The sequence below is a fragment of the Cyprinodon variegatus genome, unplaced genomic scaffold, assembly GCF_000732505.1.
Source record: "Cyprinodon variegatus isolate N-32 unplaced genomic scaffold, C_variegatus-1.0 Scaffold331, whole genome shotgun sequence".
NCBI classification, from domain to species: Eukaryota; Metazoa; Chordata; class Actinopteri; order Cyprinodontiformes; family Cyprinodontidae; genus Cyprinodon; species Cyprinodon variegatus.
The window spans coordinates 686,416-704,324 of NW_015150784.1; the positions used below are offsets into that span (position 1 = coordinate 686,416).

Below are 17,909 nucleotides of genomic sequence, written 5' to 3' on the forward strand. Positions count from 1 at the left end.
CTTCTCATTCTGCAACTGAGATTTCCTGTGTGGTTTGGACTCTCATTATTAGATTGTTAGGCTTTTTTTTTTTTTTTCTGAACACAGATTTGAGCCAGTAAGCAACCCAGCCAACTCTCCTCCTGGACATCAGCTCTGACACAGGACTGTGGCTCCTAGCTTTGCCCAAATCCAGAGCCTCTGAGCTGCCCAGCATGGCAGGTTTTCCACCACAATTATCTCTGCTTCAAGCTTCTCCTTTTGTCGGACACATAAGCCTTTTTTTGAATTAGCTCTCATCTCAGTAGCTACAAAGAATTTGCTTTTGTCCACACACAACTCGTTTCAAAACTCCTGCTTTAAGCCTGGTGTAAAAACAGACCCTACATCATGCAATACAGTCATTTGTTTTCCACCCAGAGCTGAAAAAATATGTAGGAAACAAGAAAGAAAAAGAAAACCTCTGCCACAGCTGACAGGGAAATCTGTCTTTGGAATCACAGTTCTCCTCTATCCTCTGCTGAAAATTTTAATCTTGACCTCTTGGAGGTCAGCCAGCTGCGATTACATCTCCTCACCTCCTGCTCTTAGAACTGCAGCCTTACTGGGCAACATAAGGCTCATCCGAGGCATTTAATTTGATGAAAATAAGCTGTCGGCTGAGGTGTTTCCCCCTCGGTGGAAGCCTGAGGCTGAGTTGATCTTCCTTTGTATGATCCCCAGCCGATGACAAGCATGACTCCCTTTTAAATCTCGCAGCAGCATATTAGCCTCCTACTTGAAACACTATGCACGTTTCCTGCAAAAAAGATAACGCTAGTTATATGCTTAATGGGTCTGAAAGGGGATTTTCCCGCTATCACAATGTTATAAATATATCAGCAGGTTTGTAAGAAGCTATGATGAGCAAAGAATAAGTAATAAAAAACAAATCAATAGATATTTATGATACTGTTAATCAAGGGCTCTAAATCTTAAAAAAAAAAAAAGGAGTCTGTGAATCGTTTCAACCCCTGCTTGCCTGAGTACACAGCGTACATATGGCTCAGGTGTAGCAGACAGAGACGATCCCTTCCCATTCAGCTGAGAATAGACCTGTCAGTCCAGGAAAAAAAACCCTTGAAGAACCAACCAGCGGAACCACATGCTGTTCTCCCTGCACACAGGCAGCACCCAGCACACTTATCTGGTGTGAACCAGGGTGGAAAGATACTAATGCAGGGCCATCGTCATGCATGATGCAGCCATTCTCTGAGGATTGTGCTTGTTCATGTTAACAGTGGATATTTTTTGTTTTCTTTACTTGGATACAAACATTCGAAAGGCTTATGCAACTTGTTCTAAGCAATGAATGGAGGAAAATTCTGCTTTTATTTCACGGTTAAGCTAACTAATGAAATGTACTGCAGTCCTTGCAGTTTGCCTAATTTGTATTTGTTTTGGAGCAAGCATAAAAACTCCCTGTGAGGATCATTAAAGTTGAAATTCAAACTTCTTCTGCATACTCAAAAACACACAACAGCAAAAATTATTTAAATCTAAAATGTGTTTTTGTATGTTTCCTATTTTAATGAGCATTGATATCATAAGGTGAACACAACAACTTACAACTGCTTTTCAAAACTCCTTCTTTCAGTTGTCATTTTTAAGAGCATTTGATGGACCCCAAATTATCGACTTGTCTGTTTTAGTAAATACTGTTCATCTTCTAAGCCTTCACAACCTTCTTTAAAATGCCAAGTTGTTGTAATGCAAAAAAAAATGACCTCAGTCAAACTATCTTTTAATTGTTGTTCTAAACTGAATTATGCCTATATCTTATTAAAGGTGAGAGAAAAGCTAAAATTTACACTATAGAAAAACAGAAAATGCTATAATAATCTCGTGGAATTACAATTTACATGCATAGACTAATATTTTGTTGATTTTCTGCTATCAATTGTAGTAAATCTTGGGAACCTGATATTAAGTTCAACAGGTTGTAGGATTTTCCCGACACTTGCATCCAGAGAGGTTATTAAAGACGAAAAAATTACAATTTGCAAAGGTTTCAGTCAGGAAACATACTAAAATAGTCCACAGCAGTGTACATGATGTCAAAGCAAAGTTCTTAGAGAAAACAAAATACAACAGAGGATATTACAAAACTGGAAATCCCTCCAACACCAGAAACAAGACGATTCTGGAACTGGTCAGGGAGGCTATCAAGAGGTAAAAAGTGACACTGAAGGAGTCGCAATGATGTTCAAGTCCTGGTTGTGTTTTATATGTGACAACAGTCTCCTGTATGACTAACATTTCTCGACTAAATAATTTTTTTTTTCTTTTAAAGAAAACATCCAGATCTGTCTAAAATATCCTAAAACATTTGGCAGAATGTTGACTTTTCTAAAAACATCTGAAAAAAAAAATGAAAAAAAAAAAAAAAAAATAAGAGCAAAATTGTCCGTTATTCCAGGAGTGACTCTCATAAATTATACAGATTCATTACACATAAAGGGAGTATGGGTTTTAAGCCTTTGCCTTTTGTAATTTAAAGGATTAGACTTTATCTCCATAAAAAAATAGAAATTGTGAACAAGTTAAAGCATATTCAGAGAAGGTTTAATGGAAGGGAAAAGGTTGGTAGGAAATAGATGATAGAAATAAATGCCTCTCTCCTGGGATGTCAACAGACTTAAGAGGCCTGTCAAATAAAACCCACAAAGAAATATGAATGAAGGAGTGAACTGAGGCTGGAGTCAGTGCCTCAAGAGCTGGGAGGAGTAGAAAAATCCTGCACATGGTCGACAAGCATCTTACCTGGGCTTAGGAGAAAAACCACACTATAGCTCAGTGCTCTAAAGTCCTATTTTCAGATAATAGTAAAGTTTGCATCTAATTTGGGAATCTAAGTTTAAGAGTCTAGATGTATATTGAAAGGGAAAGAATCAATATTCCTAAAGTACATTGTGACATTTCCACAGTCAGAAATGTCTTAATGCTTCCTTCTGCTGACAAACTTTATGGAGGTACTGAGCACATTTTGCAGCACCTGCCAGCAATAGCTCTATCAAGTATTTCTGACATAAAAGCAACTCATATAAAATATACCCCAGACCAGGTATTGGTCAAGTTGGTTGAAACTGTAAAAAGTTCCAAATAGCATTTAGTTTTGACCCCAACCCTTAAGTTTTCTGCTAAAAAAGCTGAAAAAAAGGAAATATGTATATTTGAGTATCACAGTTTGAGCAAATACTCAGCCAACATGAGAGTGAAGTTGAATCTTTTAAACAGCCTAGCTAGATTCCAGAACTAAGTCTGACAGAAAATGAGTGCGGCTGTGAACAGGAGATACCTTGTAAGGCAGAGTGGGAAAATTATACTATGCCAAGATGTGTTATGCAACTGCACTCATATAAAAAAAAACAAAAAAAAAAACGGAATACTAAAACCAATTCAAAACTGTCTTATCAAATAGTTTTTTAGAAGGTGTCCATACTTATGGGACATGAACATTCCAGTGTTTTATGCCAGAAGAATTATATAACATAAATAGAGTATCTGACTCTTCAAAAACAATATATCCAGATACCACTATTTTGTAGTAAAAACATCTCAGTCAAACAGCTGTCAGCAAAACTAAGTCTTTCAGTCAGATGTAAAACACCTCTGGTTATATGACCTCATGGAGCACCATCCATGTAAATGTGCTGTTAAATGATAAGAGTTGAATTACTTTCATATCTTGACATTTAAAGCAGCTGGACATTGTTGCTGTAAGGCAAGAAGGAACATTTTTAAAAGGCTTCTAAAGTTTCAAAACCTCGTCATACTTAATCAGTTAGGTTATACCATGCAGATTATGGTTTAAAAGGTGCTAATAAAGGCTCCTCAGAAGTGCATGACTGTTATGTTGCCTGGTGCCACTCCTCTAAAGTCTTGTGTATCTGAGCAACCAAGCACTAGTTGACAAGAGTGAACTATTTAGCTGAATGAGTATCGTACAGCCTTCTAAACAGAGTCCGGGTAGCTTCTACATTCTGTAGAATTATCAGGCTAGTTTTGACTGCATTGCTTCAGCTGTTAAAACAGCTTGTGATAAATAATGAATGCAGTTAAATGCTGTTTAAAGAAAACTAAACTGACTCCAGTTTAATTGCTCAAACAGTAAAGGCTTTCAACTACCTATGATGTTGAAACACAAATTTAAAATCAAACAAAATCAAAGAAGTTACAAAATTATCATGTAACTTAGAACCTGTGTTTCTTCTCAGGGTGAATCATGAAGGAATCGGGTGAAGATGCTTTCAGTAGAAAAAAGGTTGGTTGGTTGTTATTATAGAAGAGATAGATGGTACAAGACAAGCAAGGCATTTCAAACCAGCATGGGGGGATGTGGAGATTTTAATTTAAGCCCCCCCACCGAGCTAGTGAAGCAAGTGGGTCGGTGAAGGAACACAAAGCTGCTGAAATGTGAGAGATGAAAGACAGGACCGTTGTCTAGCTATGATTTTCGGGAGTGAGCCAGAGCTTTTTTTTACAGGTAAGTGTTCTGTGGAAAGAAAAGGACGAAAAGGAGCCTTTTTCAACCCTTAGAGACAAATCTGTCTGTTTAGCAATAAACACAGATAACATAAAAAGGAATTAAAAAAACTCCCAGTTTCTAAAAACTGTCATGAAGATGAATTTCTGAGAGATATTTTAGCTGATGTGGACAGAAAACAAATATTCTACAACATAAACAGATGAAGACAAAAGTTGAATTGCCTAAAACTGGACAGGAATTAATTTATATGAATTCTATTTAAAATTTTACAAACAGGATCCCGCTGACTGTTTTTTTACAACCTGGACTAACTTTCCAGAAGATGGAAATGTATTTATCCAAACAATCTTTTATTGTCCTTACATACAGTAGCGTTTGATTTTTTGAGAACCTGAGTTATAAGATTTAGTTGTTAACTAACTGAACAATCAGTAATGGGTTGGAATATATCACTCTTATGAAATAAATATATTTAATGAAACTTTTAATGAAAATTTGTTGCACAAGCCTCTGTTTAAAATATGTAGGACAACATGAACATAAAAAAACCCAAAGGACTGAGAAAATGTAAGTAAGCTTCATGTTCTAGACTACAGTTGCCGATTTATCCAAGTTCCATTTAAAATTTTACCCTCTTTGGTGTCTATCAATACGTTATTAATTATTTCTTTCTCCATTTTTTTTTTTTTTGCTATTACACTGTCAGAAGTACAGAGTAATGAAATGAACTCTCTGTATTTAACCCATCCACTTGGGGAGCAGTGGGCTGCCATTGTGCAGTGCTTGGGGAGCAGTATGCAGGGGCAGAGCTAGATGGGGGGCCAGTGGAGGCCATGGCCACCCTTAGCCCCTCATTGACCACCCCTGTGGCCAACCCTACCATTTTCTTCCCTGTGATACAGATGGTGGCAGCAGTAATACTCAGAAGTGGAATATTCAAAACATTTCAATTTTTCATATATTAACAGTTAGTTGACAACAAAAACACTGTGGTTTATTATGCACTTCAATATACTAACATTAAAAATGATAAGTACAGTATTCAGGCCCTTTTCAGAACTAGATTTTGTGAAAAGAGAAGAATGCAAGTCATCTAGGAGTCTTTGGTTAAATCATGAATAAATAAATATTTTGATAAAAAATTATATAAAATCGTTGCTCTGTACCTGTGACAGTGTAATGACGATAAAAAGTGAAAAAAGAAACAGTTCATAACATATTGATAGACAGCCAAGAAGGTAAAAAATTTTAATGGAACTATATTTATATAGTATATATAGTTTTATAAAACTATAATCAGTTAATGACTTTATTGATCTAACAGTGGAGAAATTTGCTTTATGTGGATATTAGTACTTGTAAATATCAATTTTACGCAGAATGATTATTTATAAAAGTAGGTACGTAATGACAATAGAAAAGATTTAAGATTTTATCCACTATACCTTTTATCTGGCAAGCATGGATGTTTAAATATATGCATCTATTTGTTAGCAAAGGCTTATGGAATAGTTAATCTTTATTTAGAAAATATGGATGCTTTGCTCGTTAATTTTCCTGTTGGAAGAGTGTAGATTGACTCTGAGGTTCTGGCACCTATGCACTTTTGGTCACCCCTCAGTGTACATTGGTTAATGCCTGGCCACCCTTATAAAAATGTTCTGGCTACGCCTCTGGCTACGCCTCTGGCAGTGTGGGAGTTAAGGGTCTTTGCTCAGGGAGCAAGAGTGGCAGTGGGTTTCAAACTCACAGTCTCAGGATTCCAAGCTTATACCCTAACCACTAGGCCACTACCTGCAAAGTGTGTTGTCCTTCATGTAGAATATTACTGAAATATGTGGGGGTATATTAAATGAGGGTTAATCTTAGGAATCTAATAGAGTATTGTAAACTGAGCAAAGTTATGGGCTTCAACTCTTGCAAGGAAATATCTCACGGAGGCTGCCCAAAGTCTGCTGTTTCAACCTGAGAAAATTAGAGGACTTTGAGGTGGAAAAAAACTGGTTATCATATTCTAGGTTGTGAGTTGATAGGAGGAGCGGCAGCGTGAAAAAGAGCATGCTTAACGAGGACTACATGACGGCTGGAGAGGGAGGATCGCTGCCACATACAGCGTGTCTGGATCAGATGAGCGGGGGTCACCCAGGATTCCCTTGAAACTGCTCTCCGGGGGGAAAACAAACAGGATTAGACGAGAAAGATTTCATTCTAGCCTCGTTTACTGGGGTAAAATCCACGTTATCGCTGCTTTTGGCGCAGCTGCTGCTTGACAGAAGCTCACTCTGTCATCGATTTTTTTGTTCTTCTTTTTTTTCCTTTCTCATTTTTCGTTTCTTTTCTTTTTTGTCAACATGCCGAACGAGGGGAGGAAAGTGAGCGGAATACTATCAGGAACAGACTCTTTGAATGAACGAGATTCGTTTTAAAAATCCAATAAAACCTAAATTAATTTGGATTGTTTTTTCATTTCTAAATTATATTATTGGTAAAGCTACCGAAAACGAAAAAAAAAAAAAACTCGGCAATGCGTTTCGATTACCTCTTTTGTTTTAGTACAATTTAAATGAATATCTGGCTGGTCGATGCGAGAACGCAGACAGCTGAGCTCAACAGGCGGTAAAGTAAAAGTTTTGCATGTATTATTCTCTCTCAATCAGTCTTTGTTTCATTTTTTGCTTACAAAAAGCCGATGTAAGGCTATGCATTGAACCCAAAGGCCAATTTTGTATCTGTCTCCTGGATACACGCCCCGCTCTTATTATTAAAAACAAAAACGTTTGTTGAAGGAGAACTTTGTGCTGCGTGTTTTTCCAACAGTCACCTGCTTGATATTTTCTCCAAAATATCAAGAACTGTAGCCCACGGTCTGTCAAAACTCCGGAGAGCGAGGCTCTATGAAGATCGCGACACGGTTGTTGCTTTCCCCTCGCAGAAATGCCAGTGCGCGCCGTGACCACCAGGTTCATGTACAAGGGGCTTTGCACTATTCCAGATGTCCTTTCCTACCGGACCCCTGTTCACCTGCCCGACGACGAGGTGGAAGGTGAGCGTTGGTGTATGTTTCGTATGATTTTGGAGGTGTTTGATGATTTCTACCTTTTGTTGATGTCTGTGTAAATCCATGAGGCTTTCAGCACCCTGGAGAGCTCTCCAGGGAGATGCCGGCACCCTGGAGAGCTCCCCGGGCTTTGCCTTATCTTTCTTTGTATGAAATTCTATAAAAATACAATTTTATTTATCTCATTTTAAAGAGTGAAAGTTTAAGGTGGAAGCCAAAGTTGCTTTGAGGAATTGTGCACATTTTTAAGGCAATACTGGCAAATTGCATGGGTTAAATAATGAATCAATTTAGCCACTATCTTAGCCAATTAAAGAAAATATAATTTATCTTCTGAAAATTGGTTTACCCGGGCAACTTTTAATTGCATCTGTTGTGGTTGTAAATGATTTGCACCTATTTCAAGAGAAAAAAACATAGAAAATTAGAAGAAGTTTCGTTTAGTTGTGCCTTTGAATAATTAAAATCTTCTGCTTAGTCTGGATGCACCGACAAACCTTGCAGAAAGTATTACTGGGTACTTCTCATTTCACCAAGTACCTTCATTATCACATTTTGACTAAACAAACTTAACAGAAAAGCAACAATGTCACACCAAAATGGCTTCTGAAAATATCTGCTGAGCTAGAAACTGCTATTGTAGTCAAGGTGTATTTTTGTTAGGGGTAGAGGTTTTGTTTTGCCAAATTGCTCTCAGAATGAGAAGGCACAGCTGGCAGGGAATGGGAACAAAGCCAAGTAGACTGCAATAAAGAGATTCACAGGATAAGATTAGATATCACTTAGTCTTTTTTTTTCCATTTCCTCTCTTCTTCATCTATTTCTATTGTCTACAGGTTGCCCACACATTAAAGCTTGCCCTTGCTTTGAGCCATTCCTTTGACATTGAAAATCCACAAACTGCAGTGGTGACATAAATTAATTTAAACAACTGGATTTGTGGACAAGAAATAATTAAAAGAAGAAGAAAAGAGAAAGCTTTCCATGTTATGTAGAGTTAAATTAACAGAACAAAGAGAGACAGATCAGTCAACCCTTAATTCATTTAACAACTAAATGTTAATTGCTAGACTAATGTGGGTTCATCTCTCAGAACAAACGGCAGTTTTTTATTTGTTAGATAGCACCTCACTCATTGTAGCTGAGGGAAACCTGAAGGTTTCATTTTAACCCTCTCCCCTGAACATATCCAGGATCAGTCTGAGAGTATGAATCTGTGAGCTCCTACATGCCCTTTGATGCCTCTCCTGCGCCACCTCAACACACTCTGCAGTAGCGGTGTCCAAATTAATATTGTCAGTGGTGCTTTTTTTTCTTTCCCAAAGATAATTCCCCTATTCTACTATAAAAATAATAATGAAAAAATGTGATATATAAATATTATTCTAGCCACACAATCTGTAATTAATGCAGGGCAGAAGCTCACTGATTGCTCATCTCATGTAATTACTCCTCTAATCATATTTAGGAGAACTGCTCTGAAAGGTTCTGGTAGATATTCCCAGACAAATTTAACAAATTTAGATTCAGTCAGGCAGCTCTACATCCTAAAACTGATTACAACAAACTGATAGCTAGCAAATAAATACTCTCATTAGTTAAACCCCGTTAATGCTGGTAATATTTCCAAATCAAAATTACCGTTTTAGTTTGGTTGCTTGTAAAACAATCTGTTGCCACAACCTTCCAATATTCTTCAAAAATGTATGCCTTAGCAGCACACCTTCCATCAACAAAATGTATATTCTTACTGTATATGAATAATTTATACACAGACAGTGACGTGTGATTAAATCAGCGGGAATTTCTCTCTGTGACATTGTGGAAGGGACACGTGGAAAATAAAGCCCATACTGACAACACAACACAAGGACAAAGGGACCTTGCATCTTGTCCAAAGACATATCTTTGATATTAATCAGTGTATAGCACAAATTGCCTGACATAAACAATGTCCAGAGATACATTTTAGCTTTAGGTAAAGAATGTAAATTATTTTAACCGTGGAACAGCAGTAATTGATGCCGTTTATACTGAGATGAACAGAATATGATTTACCAACAGATCCAACATATATACCAACAGATCCAACATATATATATATATATATATATATATATATATATATATATATATATATATATATATATATATATAGATATATACCTGCATGGTGAAGCGAAGGTATAACTAAACAAAAGAAGAACAGTTTATATATAAAAGCTGCGTTATATTTTTTTTTATGCTCTCCATATGCATGGATGTGTCAGAGAACTTTGTCTCCCTTTCAAATGGATGTGATTTTTACTTGTTAGCGTAAAAACCCCCTTAGTTCCAATGTGGGTGTGCACTATGAAGGATTTACGAAAAGAAAATGCATGGATGGATAACTGGTTGTTTATATGGAGAAAGTACACCCTCTGTTATTTTTTTCCATTTTACCATATAAAATACCTGGTCTTTAGCTGGTTCTAAAATCCATTTTCCGTCACGTTTATCCCTGCTGTGGTCCTGATGGCTGCTGTTGCTTATCTCCAGCTGTCAGTGGGCAAGAGGCAGGTTACACGAAACAGACAAACAAGATAAACAACTGTTCACACACACACTCACACCTAAGGAGAATTTAGGGAAGCCAATTAACCACCAGCTTCCTCCCACATTTCAAAAACTATGGGAGGAAGCCGGAGTACCCAGAGAGAGCCCACACATGCACAGGGAGAACATGCTCCATACAGAAAGACCCCGAGAATCAAAGCGGGAACCTTCTTGCTGCAAGGCAGCAGCGTCACCCACTGCGCTCCTGTGCAGCCTGGTTCTAAAATCCTTTAACCAGAAAAGATGGTCTGTAAATCGACTATGGCATCATTTTCTAATGACCCTGAAACTATTAACGGAAAATTGTTTGCCACCCAAAGACTCACACAGACATCTGAAATATGTGAAATCAAAAAATTAAAAGAGGATTGATGAGGGCTTTGTTCGGTTTTCTTGGATAATAAATCCTAAAGCTTCTTTCTGCCTCTAACCTGATAGCTTGTTTCTTTCATTAGACGATATGTTAGCTTTAGGCATTAGGTGTGAAAGAGAGGTTATAGGTATTGAGACAAAATAATAAAAAAAAGTCCTTCAATGTACAGCTTAATAATGTTATAATAAACTTGAGCTTTTGCTTTTTTAATTTAGACTGCTTTATCAAAGCCAGAATTCCTCACCAATTTTATGTAATATGGTTAGAGCTATGAAGTATCTTTTGAGACTCAACAGATCCATATGTACTCAAAAGGGAGTGTAGGAGCCTAAATTCAGTTTAAGTGAAGATAAAAGGAATCATTATAAGTTACAGTATTTTTTTTATTAAATAGTTTTACCTAATGGAAATGATCATGTTTGTTTGTTTGTTTGTTTGTTTGTTTGTTTGTTTGTTTGTTTGTTTGTTTGTTTGTTTGTTTGTTTGGCCATCAATTGAATTACAGAAGGGAGAGGAGCGTCAAGCTTATGGCTTCATTACTTAGGAATCTACAGGGGGAGGTTTGTTAGTTGTGCAAAATAGATTTTTTTAACTTCCATATCACAAAAGGGAAAAAAAAAGTAGGGCATTAAAGTTGACATTTAAATCTAATTTCCCTTCAAAAACTGCAAAAAAAAAAATTTTTTAGTTACTGGAAGGTTTTTATTATCTAATTTGACTTTTATTTATGTTTTTAACTCAAACTCTCAAAGAGATTAATTGAAATTAGTAACACAGAGTTCACTTTCAGTGAGATGTTTTTTTGTTTTTGTGATGTTTATGAAAGTACTTGCTGAAATATTGTTTTAAGGGCAATTTGAATAAAAAATCAGTTTAGCCTGTGTTACTATGCTAATCTAATGCAGTGACAGAGATTTGCCTTTGTTAAATAAAAATTCAGCCACAAATCTCTCTTACAGACATTCAGTTCTTTGATAAGGGTAAGGTTAAGGGTAAATTGATTGCTTTAAGCTAAGATTAAAAATAAAATAATACAATTATTGAAAATATTTACTTCTTTCCTCAAGCTTTTTTTATGAGCCTAATTCCTAAAGCTAAGAAGCTAGCAGGGTATCTGGATTTTGGTAGGAATGGTGTTGTTGGTGTATGTTCTGTTATATCCTTTTAATCAAACTGCTCAATGTTTGCTGATTTATTCCTGCTTTTCTTTCACATAATTTCCTCCTCTGCCATGCTCCCTGACAGATCCTTGTGTAATTCCTTCTGTTTGGTTTGGGCCCATTTAATCAGCGAGGACAGCTTCTCACTTGAGATTTTTTGTACTGAATGTATTTTTTTTTCTCAATTAAGTTGTTAATTAAAGGTATTTGGTTTCCCCCTTGGCCGCCCTAGGGAGTAATGTATTTAGCACATGTTTCTTCACCTTGACACAGCAGAGCAGGCTTATTCACAACTTGAAAATCCCATTGCTGTCACTTTTTTTGTTTTTTTTTTTAAATAAACAAATGTCTAATAAAAAGTGTTCTTTGAGTTGAAAGCTTCACCTTGAATCCTCCATTCTGGCTTTTTGTTATGGTATTTGAATGGCTCAACATTTGCTTTGTGTTATTCAGGGGGCATTCTGCTTCTTTCTGCTTCTGATCAGCCGCAGTCTCTAGTTGACCTTGAAGATTTCAGAGCAGGTGTTTTTTTTGTTTTGTTTTGTCTTGGTCAGCATGCTTTCAGGTGATGTAAACCATGCTTTATCAGACACTAATGTTCCAGTATCCTCTGGGATCCCAAAGTTGTTCTTAAACACCTTATTTAATTTCCTTTAATATGAATGGAGCTATTTGGGTGAGAAGATTACACTTTGTTTCCTAAAACCTCTCAGAATGGTTAAAGTCTCCAATTAATTGACAAAATCTTAAAAAAAAAAAAAAAGCCATAATATCAACCCTATAGGAAGGCAATAATTTAACCTTGAATGATGTGACAGGAAAGCAGCAATTGTCATGTTGGTGTGTATTTTTTTAAACACTAGAATCACACAGAAGCAGTGATTTTTAACATTTTATTTAAAAAAAATAAAAATCTTGAAAGGGAAGATTTCAAGAAGTCAGCTGAACTTTCTGGTTGGTTTGAGGGATGCAGGGGAGGTAGTATAGATCTGTAGGGGTTAGATTCAGTGGGCTTAGATGACTGTACTTCAGAGGCCAAGGAGAATGTGAGTGAGATCTGAGAGCGTTGGTCCGAGACGTCGTGCTAGAGAGTGGGCAGGCAGGTGATGAAGACTGAGAACTGCAGTACACAGGCGAGGCCTTTTCCATGAGGATCAGAGATGGACAATAACAGAGTCCACATTAAGGAAATTCACAAGAAGGCAAATTTCAACAGGAAATATATTCCTGGTTTAGGTCTTTGGCTGGAACACCATCAGGAGTAATCATCCAGTGAAGAGGGATGATTGTTCCCCTCCTTAAATACACACTTGTCATCTTGATTGAGAAATGTTCTCAGGTGTGCAGCAACACAGGGTGGCCCAGCCACCAGCAAAGGTCCTCTCTCTGACAGGGAGCTCACTCACACCTAGGGTTGGGAATTGATAAGATTTTCATGATTCCGATTCCCTTATCGATTCTGTGAAACGATTCAATACCTTATCGATTCTGTTAATAGTAAACTTGGTAAGTGCACATTAATCTAACTTCGCCTGGGACATTCTATTTCTGCCTGCCTCTGCGAAAAAAGAAGGCAGTGAACGGGAGCTGCCAGCCTTTGAGCCAGCCAGGCTACTCGTCTCGTCACAGTCATCTAAATCTAATGGAGAAGGCATCTGTTTAAAGAAAAAGCATTACTGTACAATTTCAGGAAATAAACTCATTTTCCCCTGATTTAAATAAACAAGCGTCACCTTTCTCTCGCTCCCTGAACTGCAGAGCAACTTCGTAGCATGTTTCGTTACATCCATTGCAATAGCTAGAATCAGGTAAGAATTTCTAGACTTACGCCTGGTCACGTCGTACTTGGTTACTGAATGTCATGTGCGTAATATTTTGTAAAAAAAACATGACGTAAGTCGTGTTGCCCAGAGCCCTAGGCTCTGGTGCTGCCTGGAATCGATAAGAGAACCATTAAGCGAGCTGCCAAACGGTGCCATGGACTTGGAACACATGGAACCCGTTCTGAACAGGAACCTGTTTTCAATTCCCATCCCTACTCACACCAGAAAAGCTCAACACCCCAGAGACCATCCATCTTCTACGGCTTAGCCCTTGTCAGGGTTGCGTTGAGGCAGATGCCTTTCTCAGGCAGTCTATGGACGAGAGGCGGGGTTACACCCTGCACAGGTCAGCAGTCTGTTGCAGGGTTAGGATTAGGGCAACTCAAAGACACACAAAGCAACACAACCCTGTGTAAACACATTCACACCTAAGGACAATTTAGAGAAGCCAGTTAACCTAACAGTCATGTTTTTGGACTGTTGGAGGAAGCCAGAGTACCCAGAGAGAACCCATGCATGCACTATGCGAACTCAGAAGCAGAACTTTCTTGCTGCAAGGCGCTACGCACTGTTCCATGTACCCAAACCCCAGAGACCCTCAAAGTCAAAATTGATAGCAAAAGCTTATTGATATTAACAAAGAGCATAAATCCTCGCTGCATCTTGCAAAATAATATTAATTAACCAAAAACTATTCATGGTATGGCAGTTTTTTTCAGTTTTTATATTTATTTTGGAATCTTAGGGTGTTAGACAAAATCCCAACTAATTTAAACATCCAAAAAGTTTAAGTTTTTGGAAAACCATCCCTCTACAGAAAAAAAAAAATAATAATAATAAATGATTTTCATGCCGTATACAGTAAATATTTTCTCAGTTTGAAGCTTTTCTAAATAATTTTTTTTTTTCTCTCTTTTCAATCTAACATCCTCACCACATAATCTGTTTTACTGAAATGTGTATGATGCTAGCTTTTCTTAAAATTGTTTCAGGGGCTTCTGATAGAAAACCAAAAACATGTGAATGATTGGAAATATTAGGAAGGCATTTTTTTACTTAAAAATGAGGCCAATACAACATAATTATTTGTTGTGTTTTAGTGCCTAATCTAAATAGTTAAAATTAATAAAACATGAGTGACTATTCTAGATTTAAACCATATCCATAATGATTACCTCATTATTTCTGCCAGCTCCAGCCCTTTGCTCTATTCCATTTATATGAATACATAATAAATTGACTATCTCCTTGAGTGTAGCTTCCAAATTTTCTGGCAGAACCATAACAAACACATCAGTGACAGCAGTGAGGATTAGGCTAATATAATGACCTGATGGGAGAGGATATTGTCTTCACTTGGTGAGATTTAAGGAGGCAGATGAAGTGCTTACAGCACCTAATGGGTCTGTTGTTTCCAGGGGATGTTGTCTGAGCAGATGGTTACCTGAGCGGGCCGGGTCAGTGGCGAGAGTTCATGCCCTTTTCTCTACCCTCTGAGCCTTTTTTACCCCTGTCAAAAACAATGATATGTGTTTAAATGAATCATTGTTCACACATATATAAAAACTTGATCGAAGTAAACTAGAACAATTATTATCATTATTAGGGAATGCCTATTTATATTTGTGTGTCATAACTTTATAAACTTGTGTTAAAAAGCATAAAAGTTAGCCATTTTCAACAGGAACAAAACCATAAGATGTTGTGTTTAAACACATTAATGTAATAAGGAATAAAGAATCAATTATTGATGACAAAATCTCCAATTCAAACGCAAACTCATAAAGTAAAACTTTTATGATTATTTGTAGAGTGATAAAAGGGAAGTCTTAGAAATGTTGGGTCCCTCATTCGGAGACTTAATAGACCAGAACCCTACCAAAGGCTTCTAAATTGCTCTACAGAGCCCAGTCTGACTGTAAAATGCAATAGCATGTGTCAAACATAATGTAAAGAAGTACATTTTAAGTCAGTATACAAGTCGTTTTTTTTTTTCTGAAGTCCATTTGAAAATTTAAAGATACAAGAATTTTCTAAAAGCTCAAATAGAAAAAGTCTCATACAGAAAATGTTGAAGACAAAGTTGTGGGAACAGTGGGAACTGACAAGGAAAACTGGTTACAAATATCTTGGGATCATGATGCAAACAGGGTGAAACTGATGAATTACACGCTGAACCTGTGAGAAAAGCAGGATACTAGAGAGTGCATAGGGTAAGGTAATGAATATGAAGACTGAGAAATTCAAAAGGGAAATGTGTTAACACTAGCTATAAGCATGGATATGATATCAAAATCAAAATTCATAAAATGAAACAAAGAAAGTCAGAGTAGGCATGCTTATCAAACATACGTCACATTTAGCCCACATGTCTGTAATAATTATTTTTAATTGGTCGAATTAAACATTCTAATCTTCAATGTAATTTTCTTTTCTTTTAAACAGAAGATCATCATAAATAAGATTTATGATGATCATTTGTTCAATGAATTTATTTTAAGTGTTTCACTATGTAAATTAAATTACAGAAATTGATCACTTTTTTTTCCTGTTTTATGTTATGCACCATGACAGTAGTAAAACTAAAACTGCAAACTAAAATATCCTCAAACCAACCTACAACAGGCCAAAAGTACAGAACTAAATAACAAAGGAATTTAAATTATGGCCAAAAAACAAAGGATTGTGACACACATAGTAGCAATTATTTTTCTGATCAGCACTGTTATGTCACTCAAACTCTATAAGCCTATAGAAAATGTTTCCTTATAACAACATTTTGTTTGATTGTCAAAAGTCATCTGTTGTTTTTTTGACTCAGACAGGCTAATTATTGTACCGGTGAAGCATTTTGAGGGGACATTTATTGGTGTTTTATAATAAAATCTGCAGACTTTGGCAGACCTTTTGTACAAATAAAAAAAAAAACTATTGTAAATAAACATTTTGGAGACAAAAAAAAAAAGAAACAAGTGTCATCTGTAAAAGCCTTGGCAATAAATATTTCAAACTGAGAAATTTGCCTCAGGTATCCAGAAAAAAAAAATTATCCATTTATTTTGGTACCATTCGCTTTAAAAATCACAGTTTTCTGCCTATTGTGTCAGAAACGTTCCCTCCTGCTTCATATCACAACAAGACAGGATGTTTGGTTTTCCAATTATAATCTATTAGAAAATTTGACCTCTAAAGTATTGACCTCTAAAGTATTTCACATTGTGCACTCTATGTATTAAAGGGCCTTTAATTGAACTTTTCAGGATTCTTATAACAACCAAAAAATTCTAATCTCTGGACGTGTCATATTGTAATTATTTGTGGACTTCTGTGATGCAGTGCAGAATCTCATTAAAGTGGACATTATTATTTGCCAAGTGTCTCACATTTTAATGAGCCTTATATTAAAAGCTGGATCCAGAGCCAGGTTAGGTGTTATACATGGCCAAGGGGCATAACAGCCATAAATAAAAAGCTATAATATTTAACTTAATGTACAATGACATTTCCCCTTTTAAAAGAGTAATTAAACACTTACAAATTTTACATTCTTAAAGATTATGCAGTAGTAAATGTTTAATGTTTGGGCTATAAACCACAGCAGTTTTAACAAATACTACAATGATTAGGAATGCTTTGCAATTTATCGCATTTATTTATTAAGTCCCCCCGAGATTCCTTATGGTATTTTGACATGAACAGCAAGCCAAAACATGACAAATCAGTGAAGAAGAAGCATAACTCTGGATTACATTCATTTAAAGCAATAATTTCCATCAAACAGGCCAATGTGGTAAATACCGCACGGGTTGACACAGATAAGCCTGTCGTTTTATGGCTGAGCAGTTGTGACTTCCTGACATTTACTGCCCAGGAGGTGTCTATGAGCTTGTAGCACTCCTTGGTGCATTGCTGACAGAGGATGTGAGCAATATTTATAGTTTGCAGCCAGCAGGAGAATCCCCCGACATACAGTGTTGTAGTGTTGTGGAGTCTTCCACTTTGTATGCAAAGCTGTCCTCCTTTGTGCTGACAAATGTAGCTTCTTTTGCTGCAAAATTGGATGCAGATGAATGTACTGCATTTGTGTATCATTTTGTGTTGATGGAGACTTTGTGCTGATTTATTTCTATTATCAAACTTTCAAAAGAGTATGAAAATCAAATGATGTGACTTCCTCCTTTGAGCTCAGATTATATATCCAGTGTATTATGAAGAGCTAATATTACATGCATTTGTCCTGACTCTTTGTTTCTGTTTTCTTAGTCAGGTGTTATTAGTCTGATTTATAAGACAAAACCTAACTCATAAAAACTTGAACGATTCTTTGACAGACATATAAATTCTATTCTTTCTGCAGTGCAGTGACAACAACTGCCATTCAGGTTATCTATAA

At 36.5% G+C, this 17,909-nt stretch overlaps 1 protein-coding gene across 1 annotated transcript in view; it reads left to right on the forward strand.

The window, feature by feature from the left end:
- Positions 1 to 6,599: 6,599 nt before the first annotated feature.
- Positions 6,600 to 17,909, forward strand: part of cabp7 (calcium binding protein 7) — a 28,788-nt gene continuing 17,478 nt past the window's right edge. The window contains exon 1 of the mRNA XM_015385092.1: positions 6,600 to 7,550. Coding sequence (XP_015240578.1) covers positions 7,442 to 7,550 — 109 coding nt within the window. The 5' untranslated portion in view covers positions 6,600 to 7,441. The remainder of the gene's footprint in view (positions 7,551 to 17,909) is intronic.